The sequence below is a fragment of the Canis lupus genome, chromosome 29, assembly GCF_048164855.1.
Source record: "Canis lupus baileyi chromosome 29, mCanLup2.hap1, whole genome shotgun sequence".
NCBI lineage: Eukaryota > Metazoa > Chordata > Mammalia > Carnivora > Canidae > Canis > Canis lupus.
Genome location: NC_132866.1, coordinates 32,655,693 through 32,673,639, shown reverse-complemented (window position 1 = coordinate 32,673,639; position 17,947 = coordinate 32,655,693). Strand labels below are relative to the sequence as shown.

At 38.1% G+C, this 17,947-nt stretch overlaps 1 protein-coding gene across 3 annotated transcripts in view; it reads left to right on the top strand.

The window, feature by feature from the left end:
• The first annotated feature begins 6 nt into the window (after positions 1-6).
• Positions 7-17,947, top strand: part of HELLS (helicase, lymphoid specific) — a 44,661-nt gene continuing 26,720 nt past the window's right edge. Inside the window, exons 1-7 of one of the 3 annotated variants that reach the window (XM_072805989.1) lie at positions 7-167; positions 577-698; positions 6,804-6,926; positions 10,955-11,011; positions 14,182-14,218; positions 14,300-14,364; positions 17,484-17,525. In XM_072805989.1, coding sequence (XP_072662090.1) covers positions 137-167; positions 577-698; positions 6,804-6,926; positions 10,955-11,011; positions 14,182-14,218; positions 14,300-14,364; positions 17,484-17,525 — 477 coding nt within the window. In that variant the 5' untranslated portion in view covers positions 7-136. Of the gene's footprint in view, positions 168-576; positions 699-6,803; positions 6,927-10,340; positions 10,362-10,954; positions 11,012-14,181; positions 14,219-14,299; positions 14,365-17,483; positions 17,526-17,947 lie in introns of those variants that run through there. The other 2 variants (XM_072805991.1, XM_072805990.1) reach the window with 2 other exon arrangements.

Here is a 17,947-nt window from a genome sequence, read left to right as displayed (position 1 = left end):
GCGAAGGAGAAGCGCGCGTTTTTCCCTTGCCGGGGATTTGGTCAGGAGGCTGGGCAGGCAGCGGCTGTGAGACTTGGGCGCGCGGCGTTGCGGACGCTGAAAGGCGAGGACCAGGTTCCCGAGTGTGTGTCCAGCCATGCCGGCGCAGCAGCCCGCAAGCAGCGGTGGTGAGTGAGGAGACCCTCCGAGCACAGTCCGAGCTGGGGGCGCGGGGGGGGGGGGCAGCATGGAGGCTGTAGCCGAGATTGGTCGGTGAGCGCTGCCTCCTGGCAGAGCCTGAGGAAGGGAGGGCAAGAGGCTGTGGAGGGTGAGCGGGGGGCGCCCGGAGTCGCACATATGTGCGGGATATAGGAGGCTTTATACAGAGGGGCTGCATTTGGGCGAGCATCCCGACTGGTAAACTGAGGTCCTGACCGCTTGGTGACGATGTGGAGATCCAGGCAGGCTGCCTTCGGGGTGCTGATGCTGGAGTCCCCATGGGTCGGCTTTGCCCCAGATGCCGCGTAATGCTGTTTGATGCGGGAATGGAGTGGTGATGTTTTAAAACTGCAGTTGAAGAACTTTCACCCCGCTTAGGGTCCCTGGCTCCAGATACGGTTGAACCACCGGAGCCTGCCGTGATTACCCAAGCCATGCTGGAGGAGGAGGAACAGCTTGAGGCTGCTGGGCTGGAGAGAGAGCGGAAGATGATCGAAAAGGTAATTTAGGAACCAGGTTCACCGTCCTCAGAGCCAGTGGTAAACTCCTCGGAGGTTTGGTTTGTTCTTCCGCCAGCTTGGTTCAGACCCTTTCAAACGGGCTTTGTTACTTGTCTGTTGGTCTGTTTACTCACGCTATCTCTGGGACACACCTTCGCTCGTACTTTGAAAGATGCTTCTGTGAGACGTAGTCTCGGTCTGTGAGCATCTCAGGTTGCTTCTTTGGCCAGTTATTCTTCAAAACGGGTAGTGAATTTCTTAGGTATTTTAGTGCCATTTGCCACCTACGTGATAAACTTGCTTTCCATTTTCCTTTGGTTTCTTGAACGAGTGCTAAGTAAGATTGTTTAGATAAAAATGGGGTGTACTTTTTCAGTGATAGGTGGTTTTCTTGTACAGAGTACATATTTTGTAGATTACCGAAAGCAGTTTTTTTTTTTTTTTTTAAGATTTTTCTTATTTATTTATTCATAGAGACACAGAGAGAGAGAGGCAGAGACAGAGGCAGAGGCAGAGGGAGAAGCGGGCTCCGTGCAGGGAGCCCGACATGGGACTCGATCCCAGGTCTCCAGGATCACGCCCCAGGCCGCAGGCGTCGCTAAACCGCTGCGCCACTGGAGCTGCCCCAAGCAGTTTTTTTTCAATTGGAGTTCAGTTTGCCAACATACAGCATAACACCCAGTGCTCATCCCATTAAGTGCCCCCCTCAGTGCCCATCACCCAGTCACCCCCACCCCCCGCTCCCCCCCTTCCACTCCCTTGTTCATTTCCCAGAGTTAGGAGTCTCTCCTGTTCTGTCTCCCTATCTGATATTTCCCACTCATTTTTTCTTTCCCCTTTATTCCCTTTCACTATTTGTTATATACCCCAAATGAATGAGACCGTATAATGTTTGTCCTTCTCCGACTGACTTATTTCACTCAGCATAATACCCTCCAGGTCCATCCACGTCCAAGCAAATGGTGGGTATTTGTCATTTCTAATGGCTGAGGGATATTCCATTGTATACATAGACTACATCTTCTTTATCCATTCATCTCCAAAAGCAGTTTTTAACCACTTGAAAACTCAGTCCTTTACGTGTATTTCATTCCGTTAATGAAGCCCCACCTGGTTGCATAATTGCATATGCAAGAAAAAGAAATGATAACCACTAGCACTTATGTATTGCCAGCTAAATGATTTTCTTGTTATTATTTATTTATTTATTTAAAGATTTTATTTATTTATTCATGACAGACGCACAGAGAGAGAGGCAGATAACACAGGCAGAGGGAGAAGCAGACCCCATGCAGGGAGCCTGATGTGGGACTCCCGGGTCTCCGGGATTCGGGATCTCGCCCTGGGCCGAATGCAGGCGCTAAACCGCTGAGCCACCTGGGGATCCCTGTCATAATTTATTTAGCTCTTCCAATACTGTGATGCTATCGGGACTTTTGGTATCTCTCCATTTACATATGAGGAAACTGGAGCAGTTGGGGGTCACACACCAGTGAACTCGAATTTGAACTGTCTTTTGTATTCTTGTCCTTAATCCTATACCTAAGGAAATATACATTAATGTTTAATTCATGTAATTACAAAATTACTTAAATTGGGAAATAATGCACCCAAAAGACAATCAGTTGGTTCCCTGATTTTATATCAACAATAATGATTCTTTTGCCAGTACTGTAAACACGCCTTCAACACTGTTCTGATTGTTGTACATGTATTTAACTAATTGAATCCTCAACTAGGTTATAATGTTATTCATTTTTACTAGTATTAAACTTACTAGTTTAATTACTAGTATAAACTATTATTAAAGCATTCTGTGAAATAAGTTCTATTTTCACTTCATTTTACAGATGAGAAAACTTGCGTGTAGAGGATGTGGGGGGAGGGGAAATCCCACAGCTTTAAGTGGTAGAGCCAATATTGTAATGTAGGCCATATGATTCCAGAATTCACACTTTCTAACCATCATGCTGTACTTTCACTCCAGTAATACTAGTTTCATTATTATTTACCATCCATAGTTGACCGTAATCAGTTACGGTAATCTTAAGAAATTTTAATAGAATCAAGAAGTCAGCCATGAACCACTTTTCACTTACTTTCATTGTACTTTATTCCACAGTATTATCATTACTTGATTCTCATTTTGTTTGTTGAGAACATGTCTTTTACTGTTCGTTTTTGTTTTTTTGTTTTTTGGGGTTTTTTTGTTTTTTTAAAGATTTTATTTATTCATGAGAGACAGAGAGGCAGAGACACAGGCAGAGGGAGAAGCAGGCTCCATGCAGGGAGCCCAACGTGGGACTCAGGTCTCCAGGATCAGGCCCTGGGCTGAAGGCAGCGCTAAACTGCTGAGCCACTAGGGTTGACCTCCTGTTCATTTTTGTAGGCTGTGCACCTAGCAAATAGGCAATCGCTAAACAGTTTATTGAATTTCAAACTATGGAAAAAGAATATTTCATGATATATTACATATCAATGTATATGATTATATAAATAAAATAAATGTACTTACTAGCCATGTAACAAGGTGATAATTATAAGGGGTGCATCCTGGGGCAAGTATTTTGAATTGAATCAACTTCAGAGGTGGTAAGAATAAAGCCTTCATTTTTAGTAGTATATCTTTGGTTTTGTGACTCATGAAGACCGTTGGGTACAAAAGTACTATCTCAAGAAAAATTATGAGGTACAGTAAGAAAATATTTCCAGAATATATAAATTCAGTGGATGAAACATTTTCACATTTTTCTTTTAAAAGTTTTCTTTAAGTAATCTTTACACCCAACGTGGGGCTCGAACTTAGAACCCCAAGATCAAGAGGTAAATGTTCACCAACTAAGCCAGCTAGGTGCCCCCATTTCCACATTTTAGAAAGATCTCTCAAAATTTATAGTACCGTAAATATTTGCTGATTAAACTAGGAATCAAGATGACTTAACTTTCAGTGAAATTTTTAAGCTATTGAACAAACATTTTGTAATCAGTCTGAAAATTTTTTAGAATTATTATTCTTGAGGGATAGGTATGGTAAAGGCTAGCTTTTCTTTAGCAGTTATTCATCGTAGAACTTAAAGTAGGACTTTTTATCCATTTTCAATCCTTCCATGAATAAATTGTATGGCTCTTTTCAATTCTCACACAAGAGTGATTTGCCAAAACTAGTAGTATTATGGCCTATTATGCTTTTTTATGCATCGGTATTGAAAGATTAAGTTTTGGACTTTAAACTTATAAGTTGGGATCCCTGGGTGGCACAGCGGTTTGGCACCTGCCTTTGGCCCAGGGCACGATCCTGGAGACTCGGGATCGAATCCCACGTCGGGCTCCCGGTGCATGGAGCCTGCTTCTCCCTCTGCCTGTGTCTCTGCCTCTCTCTCTCTCTCTCACTGTGTGCCTATCATAAATAAATAAAAATTTAAAAAAAAATAAAAAATAAACTTATAAGTTGTTCCTTACTTAACCATGGGGAAAATTCTAAGAATTAGTTTCTCCCTACATGTCTTTGGAGGCCAAAAAAATTCCCTGTACAAAAATAGATTTCTTTTTTTTTTTTTTTGGAAAAATACAGTATTTATGGGCATCTATTTAGAAGTACTTAAGAAGAGCTTGCTTAAATTCCTTAATGAGAAGCTTTTACTTTGCTTTAGGAGATTGTAAAGTTTATAAAGAGTAGAGAATGGCTTTGACGTTCATTTGCTACAGTTGTTTTCTTTGGCTTTTCACCTGCATTTCCTTTTGAAAGAAGTCATTGTTAGTCTAGAAGACTTAGGAGTAGCGTTAATGTGTATGTAGTGGGGGAGGGGAAAGGTAAGAGTTGGGATAAGTGTTAGGCAAAAGGAAAATGGTTCATATTTTGTAGAGTGAAATACCCCCATGTTGGGTGTAGAGGTTACTTAAAAGTAAATTTTTACCAAAAAAAATTTTTTTTCCAAAATCCAAGCAATTTCATCTTCCAATTTATAATGCCCATTTCATGCATGGACTATTGAAATAACAGTAACATATTGATAATAGTAAAAGACTGTCCTAAAAGAACTGAAAATAGTTTGTAAGATGTTAACAGATTAACTGCATGGATAGGATTGCTTCATGAGTGTTTTTTAAATATTTAATTTTTCTAAAATGTACATTTATTGTTACTGGATTTATTTTTAGGGATTTTACTGTCACTGCTTTTGTAATAGAAAAATTTATTTTGAAAGAAAAGCTAGAGAGAGGATAGAACATTTAGGAAGAAGTAAAAGCCAATATACAATGGTTCTGAATTAAAAGGTCAGGCCTTAAGCATTAAAGTTAACTTGGTTATGCCGTTTCAGCCTCTGTGCATGGGTGTGTGTGTGTGTGTGTGTGTGTGTGTGTGTGTGAATGAACCCTTATGCACACACACTTTGTCTCAGGAGTAGAATTGTTGGTTGGTAAGGTTTGCATGTATTTGGCTTTGAAAGGTGAAATTAACTGGATTCACTTCAGCTCACTTAGTGTGCCTTGTGGGGTTTTTTGTTTTTAAATTCAGATTATACTGAGTTGACAGATTATGAACTGGATTGCTCCTGTTTCGGTAAATAAAGTCCTATTGGAACATGGCCTTGCTCATTTGTTTATATATTGTCTATTACTGCTCTTGTGCAAAAAGGCAGAATTGAGTATTTATAAGCCATATGCTCAAGTATTTAAATAGTTAAATAAGAAAAAATTTGGCTCTTAAAAAAATTGTGGGTCACTGAACTATACTATTTATTTGTTGCTTTTATGTTTTCCATCTTGTGTCCTCTGGTATTCCCTTAAAATATTTTACTTTAACAGTGAGCTGAGAGAGGATTTCTCCTCAGTTACTAGACTATTGTAGACGTAGAAATCACTTAATAAATAAATGGTGTATGAAAATAATACAGAAAGCAGGCTTGTAATTTGAAGGTGTACAGAAGTGAAAGAGCTCAGAATAGAAGCAAAAGAAGCCTGAAAAGAAGGGCAAAACTCTGGAGACACAATACTGAGGAGGAAGAAGTAGATAGATTGATTTTAAAGATTTTTATTTATTTATTCATGAGAGGCAGAGGGAGAAGCAGGCTCCCTGCTGGGAGCCCAGTGGGGTGGGGGGGACAGGAAATGGACGACAGGATTCTGGGATCATGACCTGAGCTAAATGCAGGCTTTCAACCATGGAGCCACCCAAGTGCCCTAAGAAGTAGCTTTATATTCATAAGTAGGTTTAGCATGTTGAAATGCTTTGGTAATGTGGTTTTGTTTGGATTTGTGTTTTTGTTTTCTAAAATAATCTCTAGACCTGAGGCTCAAACTCATGACCTTGAGATCAAGAGTCCCATATTCTATTTATGAGCCAGCCAGGCATCCCAACAATACAGGTTTTTTTTTTAAATTTATTTTTAAAATATTTTATTTATTTATTCATGAAACACACAGAGAGAGGCAGAGACATGGCCTGAGGTATAAGCAAACTCCCTGTGGGGAGCCCCATGCAGGACTCCATCCCAAGACCCCAGGATCATGACTTGAGCCAAAGGCAGACATTCAACCACTGAGCCACCCAGGCGTCCCCCGACAGACAATACAGTTTTAAAATTCTAAAAATAGTTCTAGTTCCTAGCCAGTCATTTTTTAATTCTAATGGTCTTTCAAATAAAACTGGTACGTAAATATATTCTGAAATCAATTGATTGTTTAAAAACTTAAATCTAAAATAAAATAAAAATTAAAAAAATAAAATAAAATAAAACTTAAATCTGCTTGAATTAAATATTTACTTCTAATGTTTTATATGTTTAAAAAATGGGCCCTCCATTCAGTGGATGCCACTAAACCTGTCCAGAGTCTGGAATTTCAATATTTTCGTATCAAAGCTGCATCATACTAAATGGCATGTTGAACCCAGGAATCCGATTTTTTCAGCTATTTGTTCTAGTTTTTGGTTTGGAAAATAAACCATTGTTAGTAAAGTTAATAATATAAAAATATTTTTCCCCTTTAATTACAGGAAATGTATTAAATCCAAAGAGCATTTATTTAGCCTTTTTTTAAAACATCCTATTCAAAACATCACATGTGTCAGAAAACTAATAATTATGGTAATTTTCTTTTGGATAGGCTCGCATGTCTTGGGACAGGGAATCCGTGGACATTCGGTACCGTAGACTTCAACATTTGCTTGAGAAAAGCAATATCTACTCCAAATTTTTATTGACTAAAATGGAACAGCAGCAACTAGAGGTATGTGTATGTAATGAATTAGAACTAGTAGCTTAAATTTTTTAAAAACCACTTTATTGAGATATAAATCACATGCAGTAAGCTGTACACATTTTAAATTTACTATTCGATGAGTTTTGACCAGTGTATAGACATGTCTTATGACGAGCACAGTCAAGATGAAGAGCATTTCCTTTACCTCAAGAAGTTTCTTCTCTCAGTGATCCCCATCCCTGGACGCCAGACCACTCATTTCTGTTTTCTGTCAGTATAGATTAGTATTGCTTTTTTTCTAGAATATTACATAAATGGAACCCTGCAGTAATCACTTTTTTGTGTCTTGCCTCTTCAGCTCAGCATATGAGATTCGCTCATGTTTATTCTGTAGGCCGTTTCATTCTCTTTACTCTTGAGAAGCATTATTATATGAATATAAACCATGTATTTTTCTGTTTCTTTTGCCTTTTTTTTTCTTTTTTCAGATTTATTTACTTATTTATTTATGAGAGATACAGAGAGAGAGGCAGAGACACAGGCAGAGGGAGAAGCAGGATCCTAACAGGGAGCCCAATGTGAGACTCAGTCCCGGATCTGGGGATCACGACCTGAGCTGAAGGCAGGCGCCCAACCACTGAGCCACCCCGGCGTCCCTCTGTTTATTTTTCTGATTTTTATCCTATTTAGTGATAGTTTTTGGATGCTGGAAATTGTGAACTTAATGTTGCATACTCTCTCTTTTTTTTTTCTTTTTTTTTGTCTCTTTTTTTTAATTGCTTTTTTTTGAAATGTAATTGTTATATACAAAACACACGTATTTAGTATGTTTTGGTGTGTATACACCCATGAAACCACCAGTCAAGATCATGAACATAACCATCAACTCAAAAAATCGTCCCTTTTTTTTTTTTTTGAGGATAATTGACATATAACATAATATTAGTTTCAGATCATTCAATATTTGTATATATTGTGAAATCACAGTAAGTTTAGTTAACATCTGTCACTATACATAGTTACGAAATATTTTTCTTATGATGAGAAATTTTAAGCTGTACTCCCTTAACAACTTTTATTTTTTATTATTTTTTTTTTAAGTTTTTTTTTTATTTATTCATGAGAGACAGAGAGAGAGAGAGGCAGAGACACAAGCAGAGGGAGAAGCAGGCTCCACGCAGGGAGCCTGACGTGGAACTCGATCCCGGGTCTCTAGGATCACGCCCTGGGCTGAAGGCGGCGCTAAACCGCTGAGCCACCCGGGCTGCCCCATAACTAGATATTTATACTTTGGACTCGTCACTCATTCCCACCACCACCAAACCATCAGTCTAATCTTTGTATCTATGAGTTTGGAGTGGTTTTGTTTGGTTTTGTTTTGTTAAAAATCCACAAGTTAGGTTATATGGTATTTGTCTAAGTCTGACTCCTATTACTTAGCATAATGCCCACAAGGTCCACCCATGTTGTTTCAGATGGCAAGAGTTCATTCTTTTTTATGGCTGAATTCCTTTTTAAATTTTCTCCCATCCTTCACTTCCTGTTTGCATCACCAAATAGCCACTGATTTGCTTTCCATTATTATTTTTTTTTTTAAGATTTTATTTATTTATTCATGAGAGACACACAGAGAGAGGGGCAGAGACACAGGCAGAGGAAGAAGCAGGCTCCACTCAAGGAGCCTGATGTGGGTCCCCAGGATCACAACCTGGGCTGCAGGTGGCGCCAAAACGCTGCGCCACCGGGGCTGCCCTGCTTTCCATTATTAATAGATTCTTTTGCATTTTCTGTTGGTGATATGTTCTTTTAGCTTTTATATTTCTGGAAAAGTCTTCATTTGTCTTTGTTTTTGAAAGATTTTTATTGAGTAAAATTTGTTTTTCTTCAGTGCTTCTGCTCTCCTGCCTGGGTGTCCCCACCCCTATGATGTTTCCCTGTTTTCTAGTTTACATTAAAATCAAAATCTTTTTTTTTTTTTTTAAGATTTTTATTTATTTATTTGAGAGAGAGAGAGAGCCTGGAGCCAGGGATGTGGAGGGGCAGAGGGAGAGAGAGAGAAGAAGGCTCCCCAGAGGGAATGACACAGGGTTCAATCCCAGGATCACAACTTGAGCCAAAGGCAGATGCTTAACCAACTGAGCTACCCAGGTTCCCCAACAAACCCAAAATCTTAATGATTGGTCTATAAGATTATAAATGGTCAAAAAAAAAAAAAAAAAGACTATACAGTCTAGCTTCCTCCCTCAATCCCATTACCTTCAAGACTTCCTTCTAAGTGTTTCCTGCCTTTGTGCCTTTGTACTGACTATTTGTGCTTGGAACCATCTTCTCATAGATATCTGCATAGATGACTTCATCACCTTTAAGCCTTGGTGTAAACATTTTCCTATGAAGCCTGCTTTCACAACCTTAAGTGAAATTGCTATCTGACACTTTTTCACCCGCACACTCCTGATCCCCTTCACCTTGTTCTGTTCTTCCCATTGTGCTAGTATCTAAGATACTATATAATTTATTTATAGGGATCCCTGGGTGGTGCAGCGGTTTAGCGCCTGCCTTTGGCCCAGGGCGCGATCCCGGAGACCCGGGATCGAGTCCCACGTCGGGCTCCCGGTGCATGGAGCCTGCTTCTCCCTCTGCCTGTGTCTCTGCCTCTCTCTCTCTCTCTCTCTCTCTCTCTCTCTCTGTGTGACTATCATAAATAAATAAAAAATTAAAAAAAAAAGAATTTGATTTAAAAAAAAAAATTTATTTATTGCCCACTAGAACATATATTTAAAAACTTGTGAAAATTTCAAGGCTCTAGTAATTCCCTATGTTCCCCATCATTCATATTTCACAATTATGAATCAATATTTTTTCCTTTGTTGAATCCCTTTTAAACCTTTGTGTGATAAAATGAAACACAGGTAAAGAAAAATAAAAGTCACAATGAGTTATAAGGCATATCTTTTAACCACCTTTTGGGAATGGTTTGAGTCCCTTTTAGTCTTAAAGCTTTGTTAGGGTGCAGATGGACCAGCTTTATTTATTTATTTGTTTGTTTATTTTATTTTTATTTAAAGATTTTATTTATTTATTCATGAGAGACAGAGAGAGATAGGGAGAGGCAGAGAAACAGGCAGAGGGAGAAGCAGGCTCCATGCAGGGGACTCCAGGATCACACCCTGAGCTGAAGGCAGGCACTTAACCACTGAGCCACCCAGGCTTCCCTGGACCACCAGCTTTTAGTCTGGTAGTAACTTGGCTCCTCTTCTGAGTACTCTATGTTGTCACTTTGCCTGATGAGTGCAAACTGTTCCTGATCCCCTGTAAGCACGCGGATTATTCTACTTGGCTATTTTCTAATGGCCTTGGTTTTCTTACAGTCCTGTCACTGACCAATACTCAGCCTGAAGACTTAACTGCATATATTGAGAGCTTTCTTTGTGTGTGGCTCTCCTCTCTGGTACCTGACCGTAGGTATGCTAGCTGGTTTGTTTTGTACTTTTGTCTCTTCAACTCCGGGAAACTGAGCTGTTAAGATTCTTTCTCCATTATTTGCATTTGGAAATTACCTTTAGGGCAGTAAACTGAATAATCAGGATTGGCCCCATTGGTTCCCTCTATCAGTGTTCACTCTACTTTGCTGCATATTGTCTGAAAAGGACTGTTTAATATATTTTATTTGAGTTTCAGTTGCTTAAGAGAGGAGGGTCTGTTCCTGTTGCTCCATAAAGGCTTTGAAGTGCAAGTTTGTCCTTGTTTTTATTTTTTTTTAATTTTTTTTTAACTTTTATTTATTTATGATAGTCACAGAGAGAGAGAGAGGCAGAGACACAGGCAGAGGGAGAAGCAGGCTCCATGCACCGGGAGCCCGACGTGGGATTCGATCCCGGGTCTCCAGGATCACGCCCTGGGCCAAAGGCAGGCGCTAAACCGCTGTGCCACCCAGGGTTCCCTCGTCCTTGTTTTTAAATCTTTATATAGCTTTTCATTGTGCACGTGTTATTCGAGATGTATGTTTTATACTTTGCACTTTCCACTTATGACACTCTGAAAAAATTATCTTACAGGAACAGAAGAAAAAAGAGAAACTGGAGAGAAAAAAGGAAACTTTAAAAGTTACTAAGGTAATATAGTAAGCTAGAAAAATCCTGTTACCTTAAATATTAAAGAAACTTTATAGTTTTAACTTTATAGATCATCTAATTAATTTTTTTTAAGATTTATTTATTTATTTATTTATTTATTTATTTATTTATTTATTTATCTTTGAAAGGCATAGAGAGAGAGAGGCAGAGACACAGGAGGGAGAAGCAGGCTCCATGCCAGGAGCCTGATGCGGGACTTGATCCTGGGGCTCCAGGATTGTGCCCTGGGCCAAAGGCAGGCTCTAAACAGCTGAGCCACCCAGGGATCCCCATATAGATCATCTAATTAATTTTAACCTTTATCTGAAAACCTATCTTTGTTATAAGCTGTGTAGAAACATGTAAACTCTTTCCCTGTATTTTTAGATAGGAAAGGAGAGCTAAAGTATAACCCTTTTGGTTTTTTATTCTATTTTTCATGATAACAAAGTTTTGCTCTTATAAGTGGCCAGCTCTTTTGGTGCTCATAATGATTATTCTTTCCTCCTTAATGCTTCCAACTTCATCATGTCAGCTTGGATCAATAATAATATAAATTTGTGTCTTGTGAATAGCTGCGGAGCCAAAATTGGAGCGGATTAGGCATATCTCCTAATAACATTTCAGATAATAGAGGATTCATTTAGGGATACCCTGAATTTTAGATACATACGGTCTTTTGGGGTAAATTTATTTTTAACATGAGGCTGTTTAATGTCATATCGATGGGAACTGTATCAGGAACAGTTGTACTACTGAAAAGAGAAATAATAAAAGCAACATTTATTGAGTACTTATTGTGTCATGTATTCTAAGCTTTATGTTTATTTTTTATTTTTTTAAGTAAGCTCAACACCTGGTGTGGGGCTTGAACTCAAGACCCTGAGATCAAGAGTCACATGCTCTACTGACTGAGCTAGCCAGGTGCCTCAACATTTTTTTTCTTTTTTGGGGGGGGTAAATTTCCTTTTTTTTTTTTTTTTTTTTTTTTTTAAGATTTTCTTTATTCATGAGAGAGACACAGAGCACAGAGAGAGAGAGGCACAGACACAGGTAGAGGGAGAAGCAGGCTCCATGCAGGGAGCCTGACGTGGGACTCGATCCTGGGTTTCCAGGATCATACCCTGGGCCGAAGGCAGGCGCCAAATGGCTGAGCCACCTGGGCTGCCCTGGGTAGGTAAATTTTCAAACCTCTTTTAGGTAGAGGTAATGTTTTTATCCCTATTTTACATATAAAAAAGCTGATGCAAAAAGTATGATCCATCCTCATCATTCACAGATTTCATATTTTTTTCTTAGCCTACTTGCTGAAGTTTATTTGCAGTTCCAGAATCAGTATTTGGGTTTTCATGGTCCCTCAACAGGCATGCGCCTTGTGCAGAATGGGAAAAATTTGAGTCTCTAACACACATTCCCAACCAAGGTTAAAGTGGTGCTCTGCTTTTCTTAAGCTGTTACACTGTAAACAAATGCCCTTTTCATGGTTTATTTAATGTCATGATTTTTGCATTTTTGTGGGTATTGTTGATTTTGCTGTTAAAACCACCCTTGGCCACATGGTACTGAATTGTCAGCTAGTGTTTCTGATGGAAGGAGACTGTGATGTGCCTTATGGAGAAAATGTTAGCTAAGCTTCCTTCAGGCTGTTAGCTCTGAGTTCAGTGTTAATCAACATGTATATAAAATGTCCTTAAGTAACAACACATATAAAATGGGGTTATGTCTTCATCAGTGATGAAGTGCCCAAGAGGTTGCTGGAACTAAGCTTGTGTTTCTCCTTGAAGCAGTGATTCAGTATTCACTAATCCAGTATTAGTTATCATATAGAACAGAGTGAGAATTGACTATAACTTGCTGGAAGTCACTTATTCAATAAATAGTAATGCTGAGTTGGTTTCTGACCTTACATTTCTTTACTAACCTGACTTTATCAGGTAATATCAAGATGCCAACAAGAGTACCTTTAAGTCCACTTGATTCTTTAGAGTGCTTAGTGTTGATATTAGAGTACAAGTAGATAATTTTGTAATAAAAAGTTATTGAAAACTGCTAATATTTGACTCAGTTGTTAATTTCAGGGACTTGTTTTGGGTTTTTATTTTTGTTTTTTTTTAAGATTTTATTTATTCATGAGAGACACACAGAGGCAGAGACATAGGCAGAGGGAGAAGCAGGCTGCATGTGGGGAGCCCCATGTGGGACTCGATCCGGGGTCTCCAGGATCCACCTGAGCCAAAGGCGGATGCTCAACCACTGAGCCACCCAGGTGTCCCTTATTTTGGGTTTTTGAAGAATATATACTTATAATTTTACTTGCTTAATCATTTACTCCCTACTTTTCAACCTATAGGTTTAATCCATTGTTCACTTTTGTCTAGCTAACTTTTTATACCAGGGTTTTGTTTTTTCCCACCTGCTATATTCTAAAAGTGTCAACCATTAAGTTCTGCCTATTCCGTCTCACCAGTCCCTTTTGCTATTTTATATTTTTAATCCTCTAACTTTTAACTTTGTTTTAAAATTTATCTTCTTGGGGCACCTGGCTGGTTTAGTCAGTTGGTAGAGCACATGACTCTTGATTTCAGGTTGTGAGTTTGAGCCCCATATGTTGGTGTAGGATTTACATTAAAAAAAAAAAATTTTACTTCTGTTGTTTTGATTTCTCATACATATTTTCTCCCTATTCTTGAGCTTCTTTTCCAACTCTCATTTTGAAACTGTTTTTGAACATCTCTTTCCTGTATTTCCCCTCACTAATATTTTTAAATCAGTATTCTCTTTTATTTCTGCTTTCAGTTTTATTTAACTTAAAAATTTTACTGAAAATGAGTAGTCCCATACCATACCCATTGAATATCTTCAGCATAAACCTACAGTTACAGAAGATAACACATGGTAGTTTCAGAATAAAAATGTCTTCTATGTTTAATTTGGAAATCTCAAATGAGAAAAAAAATTGAGGAAAGTAGTCATCCAGAGAAAGGAATATGGTTATAAACAAATTCTACTGGGGAAATGTGAAAAAAAGATGACATGTTGGTAAGAATAATAGTAAAGAGTTGTGGATGTGGCTCAACTGCAAGGAACTTTTAACATTTACTTAGTGTCTTCTAATACGTAATACCATAGAAGACCTTAGAAAAATAATATCCTAAATTCTTGTTTTATAGGGTAAAAATTCCATTGGCGCTAGTGAGGAAAATCCAGGTAAACTTCCTTGTTCTACTTTTGAAGAATATGTTTATAATTTATTTTTATTGCTATTAAAAATAAAATTTTTTTTAATAGTTATGAGAAAGAAGAGAGGAAGAGAAGATGAATCCTACAATATTGCAGAGGTCATGTCAAAAGAGGTAAAAATAAAGTGGAGTAAGCACATAAGATTCACTGTTGAGTAAAACCTGTTGAAGATTTTGAACTGTATTAAAACTGTGTGAATTGCTGTCAATCAGCTTTTCAGTCTGTAAGGGCTTATTTCAGGGAAGAAAATGGCACCATCTTCCTGTTAAGAGAACATGAGCTTGGCCTAATTAGAAATTATTATAATAAAAGATAAATAGTTATTATCAGAAATTATTTTAATTTCTTAAAACTTCAATACCTGATATTGAGGGGATTCCTGGTGGCTCAGCGGTTTGACGCCTGCCTTCGGCCCAGGGCGTGATCCTAGAGCCCTGGGATCGAGTCCCACCTTGGGCTCCCTGCATGGAGCCTGCTTCTTCCTCTGCCTGTGTCTCTCTGCCTTTCCCTCTCTCTCTCTCTCTGTGTCTCATGAATAAATAAATAAAATCTTTTAAAAAAAAAAAAAGACCTTATATTGAGAACTTTATTCTTGTTCCTTGTTGAGGACCTTTAGGGAACTGAAATCATATAGTCCTTTTTATTTTAAATATTTTAAAGATTCTGTTTATTTGAGAGAGTACAAGCTAGAGAGAGGAGAAGTAGAAGGAGCCCGACCTGAGGCTCAATCCCAGGACTTTGGGATCATGACCTGAGCTGAATGCAGACGCTTAACTGACTGAGCCACCCAGTCACTCCCATAATAGTCACTTAAAAAAACAGATCCTTTTTTACCTTCTTACTTAATAACTCATAAAACGGAAATTAAAAAGCATGTTCAGTTATAACAGACCTTAAGTATTATTTTTTTTAAGATTTTATTTATTTATTCTTGAGAGACACAGAGAAAGAGATGCAGGCAGAGGGAGAAGCAGGCTCCTCATGCTGAGCCTGATATGGGACTTGATCCCAGGGCCCTGGGATCACATCCTCAGCCAAAGGCAGATGCTCAACCACTGAACCACCCAGGTGCCCCGAGACCGTAAATATTCTTCAAGCATATTTTAATATGTTACATTCTTAAATTTAACAAAATTCTAACTACATTTTTCTTTAACTTGAAATTCAAACTGTTAAAATCTTCATAAAGTATAAAATAAGAAATTTCACATAATACTTTAAGGATGCACTCTGATATTTTCCTTTTTTTTTTTCTTCTTTCATTTAAAAATGTTGGTCAGGACCCATTTAATTGGATATGAAACAGCATGCAATTTGAAAAACACTGTTATTTAAGTATTATTTAGATTTATTGAAATTTAGCCAGTCCTCCAGCTGTTAATTTATCAAATATTGGTAGCATATCAGCTGTCGGCAGACTTTGTCCTAACATGCAGAAGATCAGTTGATCAAGAAAAGTAGACAGTGTCTTTCCTTAACTTCCATCCAGTGAGAAATCTATGTAAGTAAATAGTCCATTATAAATTGGATGCTGTCAAGCCTATAAAAGGATTCTAAACTCAGGCGCTAGGTTCATAAAATTTTTATCTAGAAGGTGGCATCTGAATTGTGACTTGAGGGGAAAAGCAAAATCATCTAAAGGTTGGCGAGAGTTAATAGGGAAATAGTAAGATATAGGGAAGATAATAGTGAAGTGTTCTAGGAAGAGAAAAGACTTCTTTGACAGACGTCCAGAGGCAGGAGAAATCCGGACAAGTTCAAAAAACTTAAAAATACATTTTTGTTTCCAGTTTGTATTGTAAATGAAAAGGTGGTGAAGAATGAAAACTATAGAGGTAAACAAGGTCAGGAGTTTAGTTAAAGGGTTTAATTTTTAACAGTACTTCATAGATGGTATTATGTTTTATCTTTTGATTCATTCACACATGGTTTTTTTTTTTTTTTTTTTTAAATTTATGAGAGACACAGAGAGAGAGAAAGGCAGAGACAGGCAGAGGGATAAGCAGGCTCAATGCAGGGAGCCTGATGTAGGACTCGATCCTGGGACTCCAGGGTCACTCCCTGAGCCAAAGGCAGATGCTTAACTGCTAAGCCACCCAGGCGTCCCACACATTGTTTTTCAAAAACGTTGAGCTTAGCTATTCATTTATTTTTGCTTAGTTTAAAAGACCACTCCCCTGTCAGTTCCTTGTATCCCTTCAGCCTTAGGGTTTGAATATATATACCTACAAGTACTTTACATATACACATGAAACACATGTAAGCATGTACATTATGTGTATGTCAGCCACTTAACTGATGTGTTCTATTCTATGCATCTTAAATTCAAGAAACTTTGAATATCTACCATTTCATCCCCTTTCTCCTCTGCATGTGCTATTCTCTCCTTAAACATACCCTATCTTTAATGATTATGCCCTAATGATAACTTTTTCAGATAATTTGATACAATACTCGCCTAATTCATCAAGTGGCACTCAGGTATTGCTTGTCTTCCTACCCTTAGGATTTATTAGGTACTTCAAAATCAGAGTTTTTTTATTCTGTGTTTTTAATTTATTTGTCTCTGCCTTTTGCTTTGCTCAAGATTGCAAATTCAGATGTCTGTCCGCAGAGGCGTAAAGTGGGCTAGAGTTGAGACTATAATACATTTGGAAGTGATTCCTTAAATACCAGGAGTAGCCACAACTTAACTCTAGAGCCGGGGTTAGAAAACCTTTTCTGTGCAGAGCTGGATAGTTTTTTGTTTTGAATAGTTTAGTGGGTGACTACTCAAAGGTGAACTTTGCCGTTGTAGCCTGAGAGCAGTCATAGACAAATTAAGCAGATATGCTCAACTTTGTTCTACTTAAACTTTTATTTACAAAAACAGGCTGCCACCTGGAGTTGGTCTACAGGCTATAGTTTGCCAAACCCTGTAGTAGAGGATTACTGTTATGTGTGAATTTGGACTTAAGTCTCTTCAGATAAGCTTTGGCTTAAAAAATTAAAAAAACCTGGAACATTTAGGAAATATCCCAATTTTTAAGTGTTGCTAATTAATGCATAGTTTTATAAGACACTACAGCCTTAATTTTGCCTGAGATCCACCAGTTTGAGTCCTCTGTATTTTAATTACCTTGAGAGCCTTATCCCCATTTCCTGGCATGAAGTTAGAATAAATGTTTATTTAGTAAATAAATGAATGAACTACATACATTGTTACTTTATTTCTGTTTTCTTGATGTTCTAGGAAATTTTGTCTGTGGCTAAAAAAAATAAAAAGGAGAATGAGGTAAGAGATTTATGAGAGATATTAAATGTAGGAGCCATGTTTGTTTCCCTGATTATTAGCTCCTTTAATCTCCAGGGTACATTTATTTCTTTTAAAGATTTTATTTGAGAGAGACAGTGTGTGCATGAGCCGAGGATCAAGGGGGTGGGAGAGGGTGAAGGAGAAGCAGATTCCCCACTGAGCAGAGACCCCAGACATGGGGCTCAGTCCCAGGACCCTGGGATCATGACCTGAACCCAAGGTGACTGAGCCACCCACGCACCCTACTAGTGTACATTTTTTTCTCGGCAGGTACTTTATTACTTAACCTTAAAAATTTTTACTTTTTATCCTATCATATTTCTTCCTTATGTATCAACTTAAGGTGTCCTGTTGCATGTTTCTTAATGTGTAAATACTAGTTTATAGATCCTTGAGAGTTT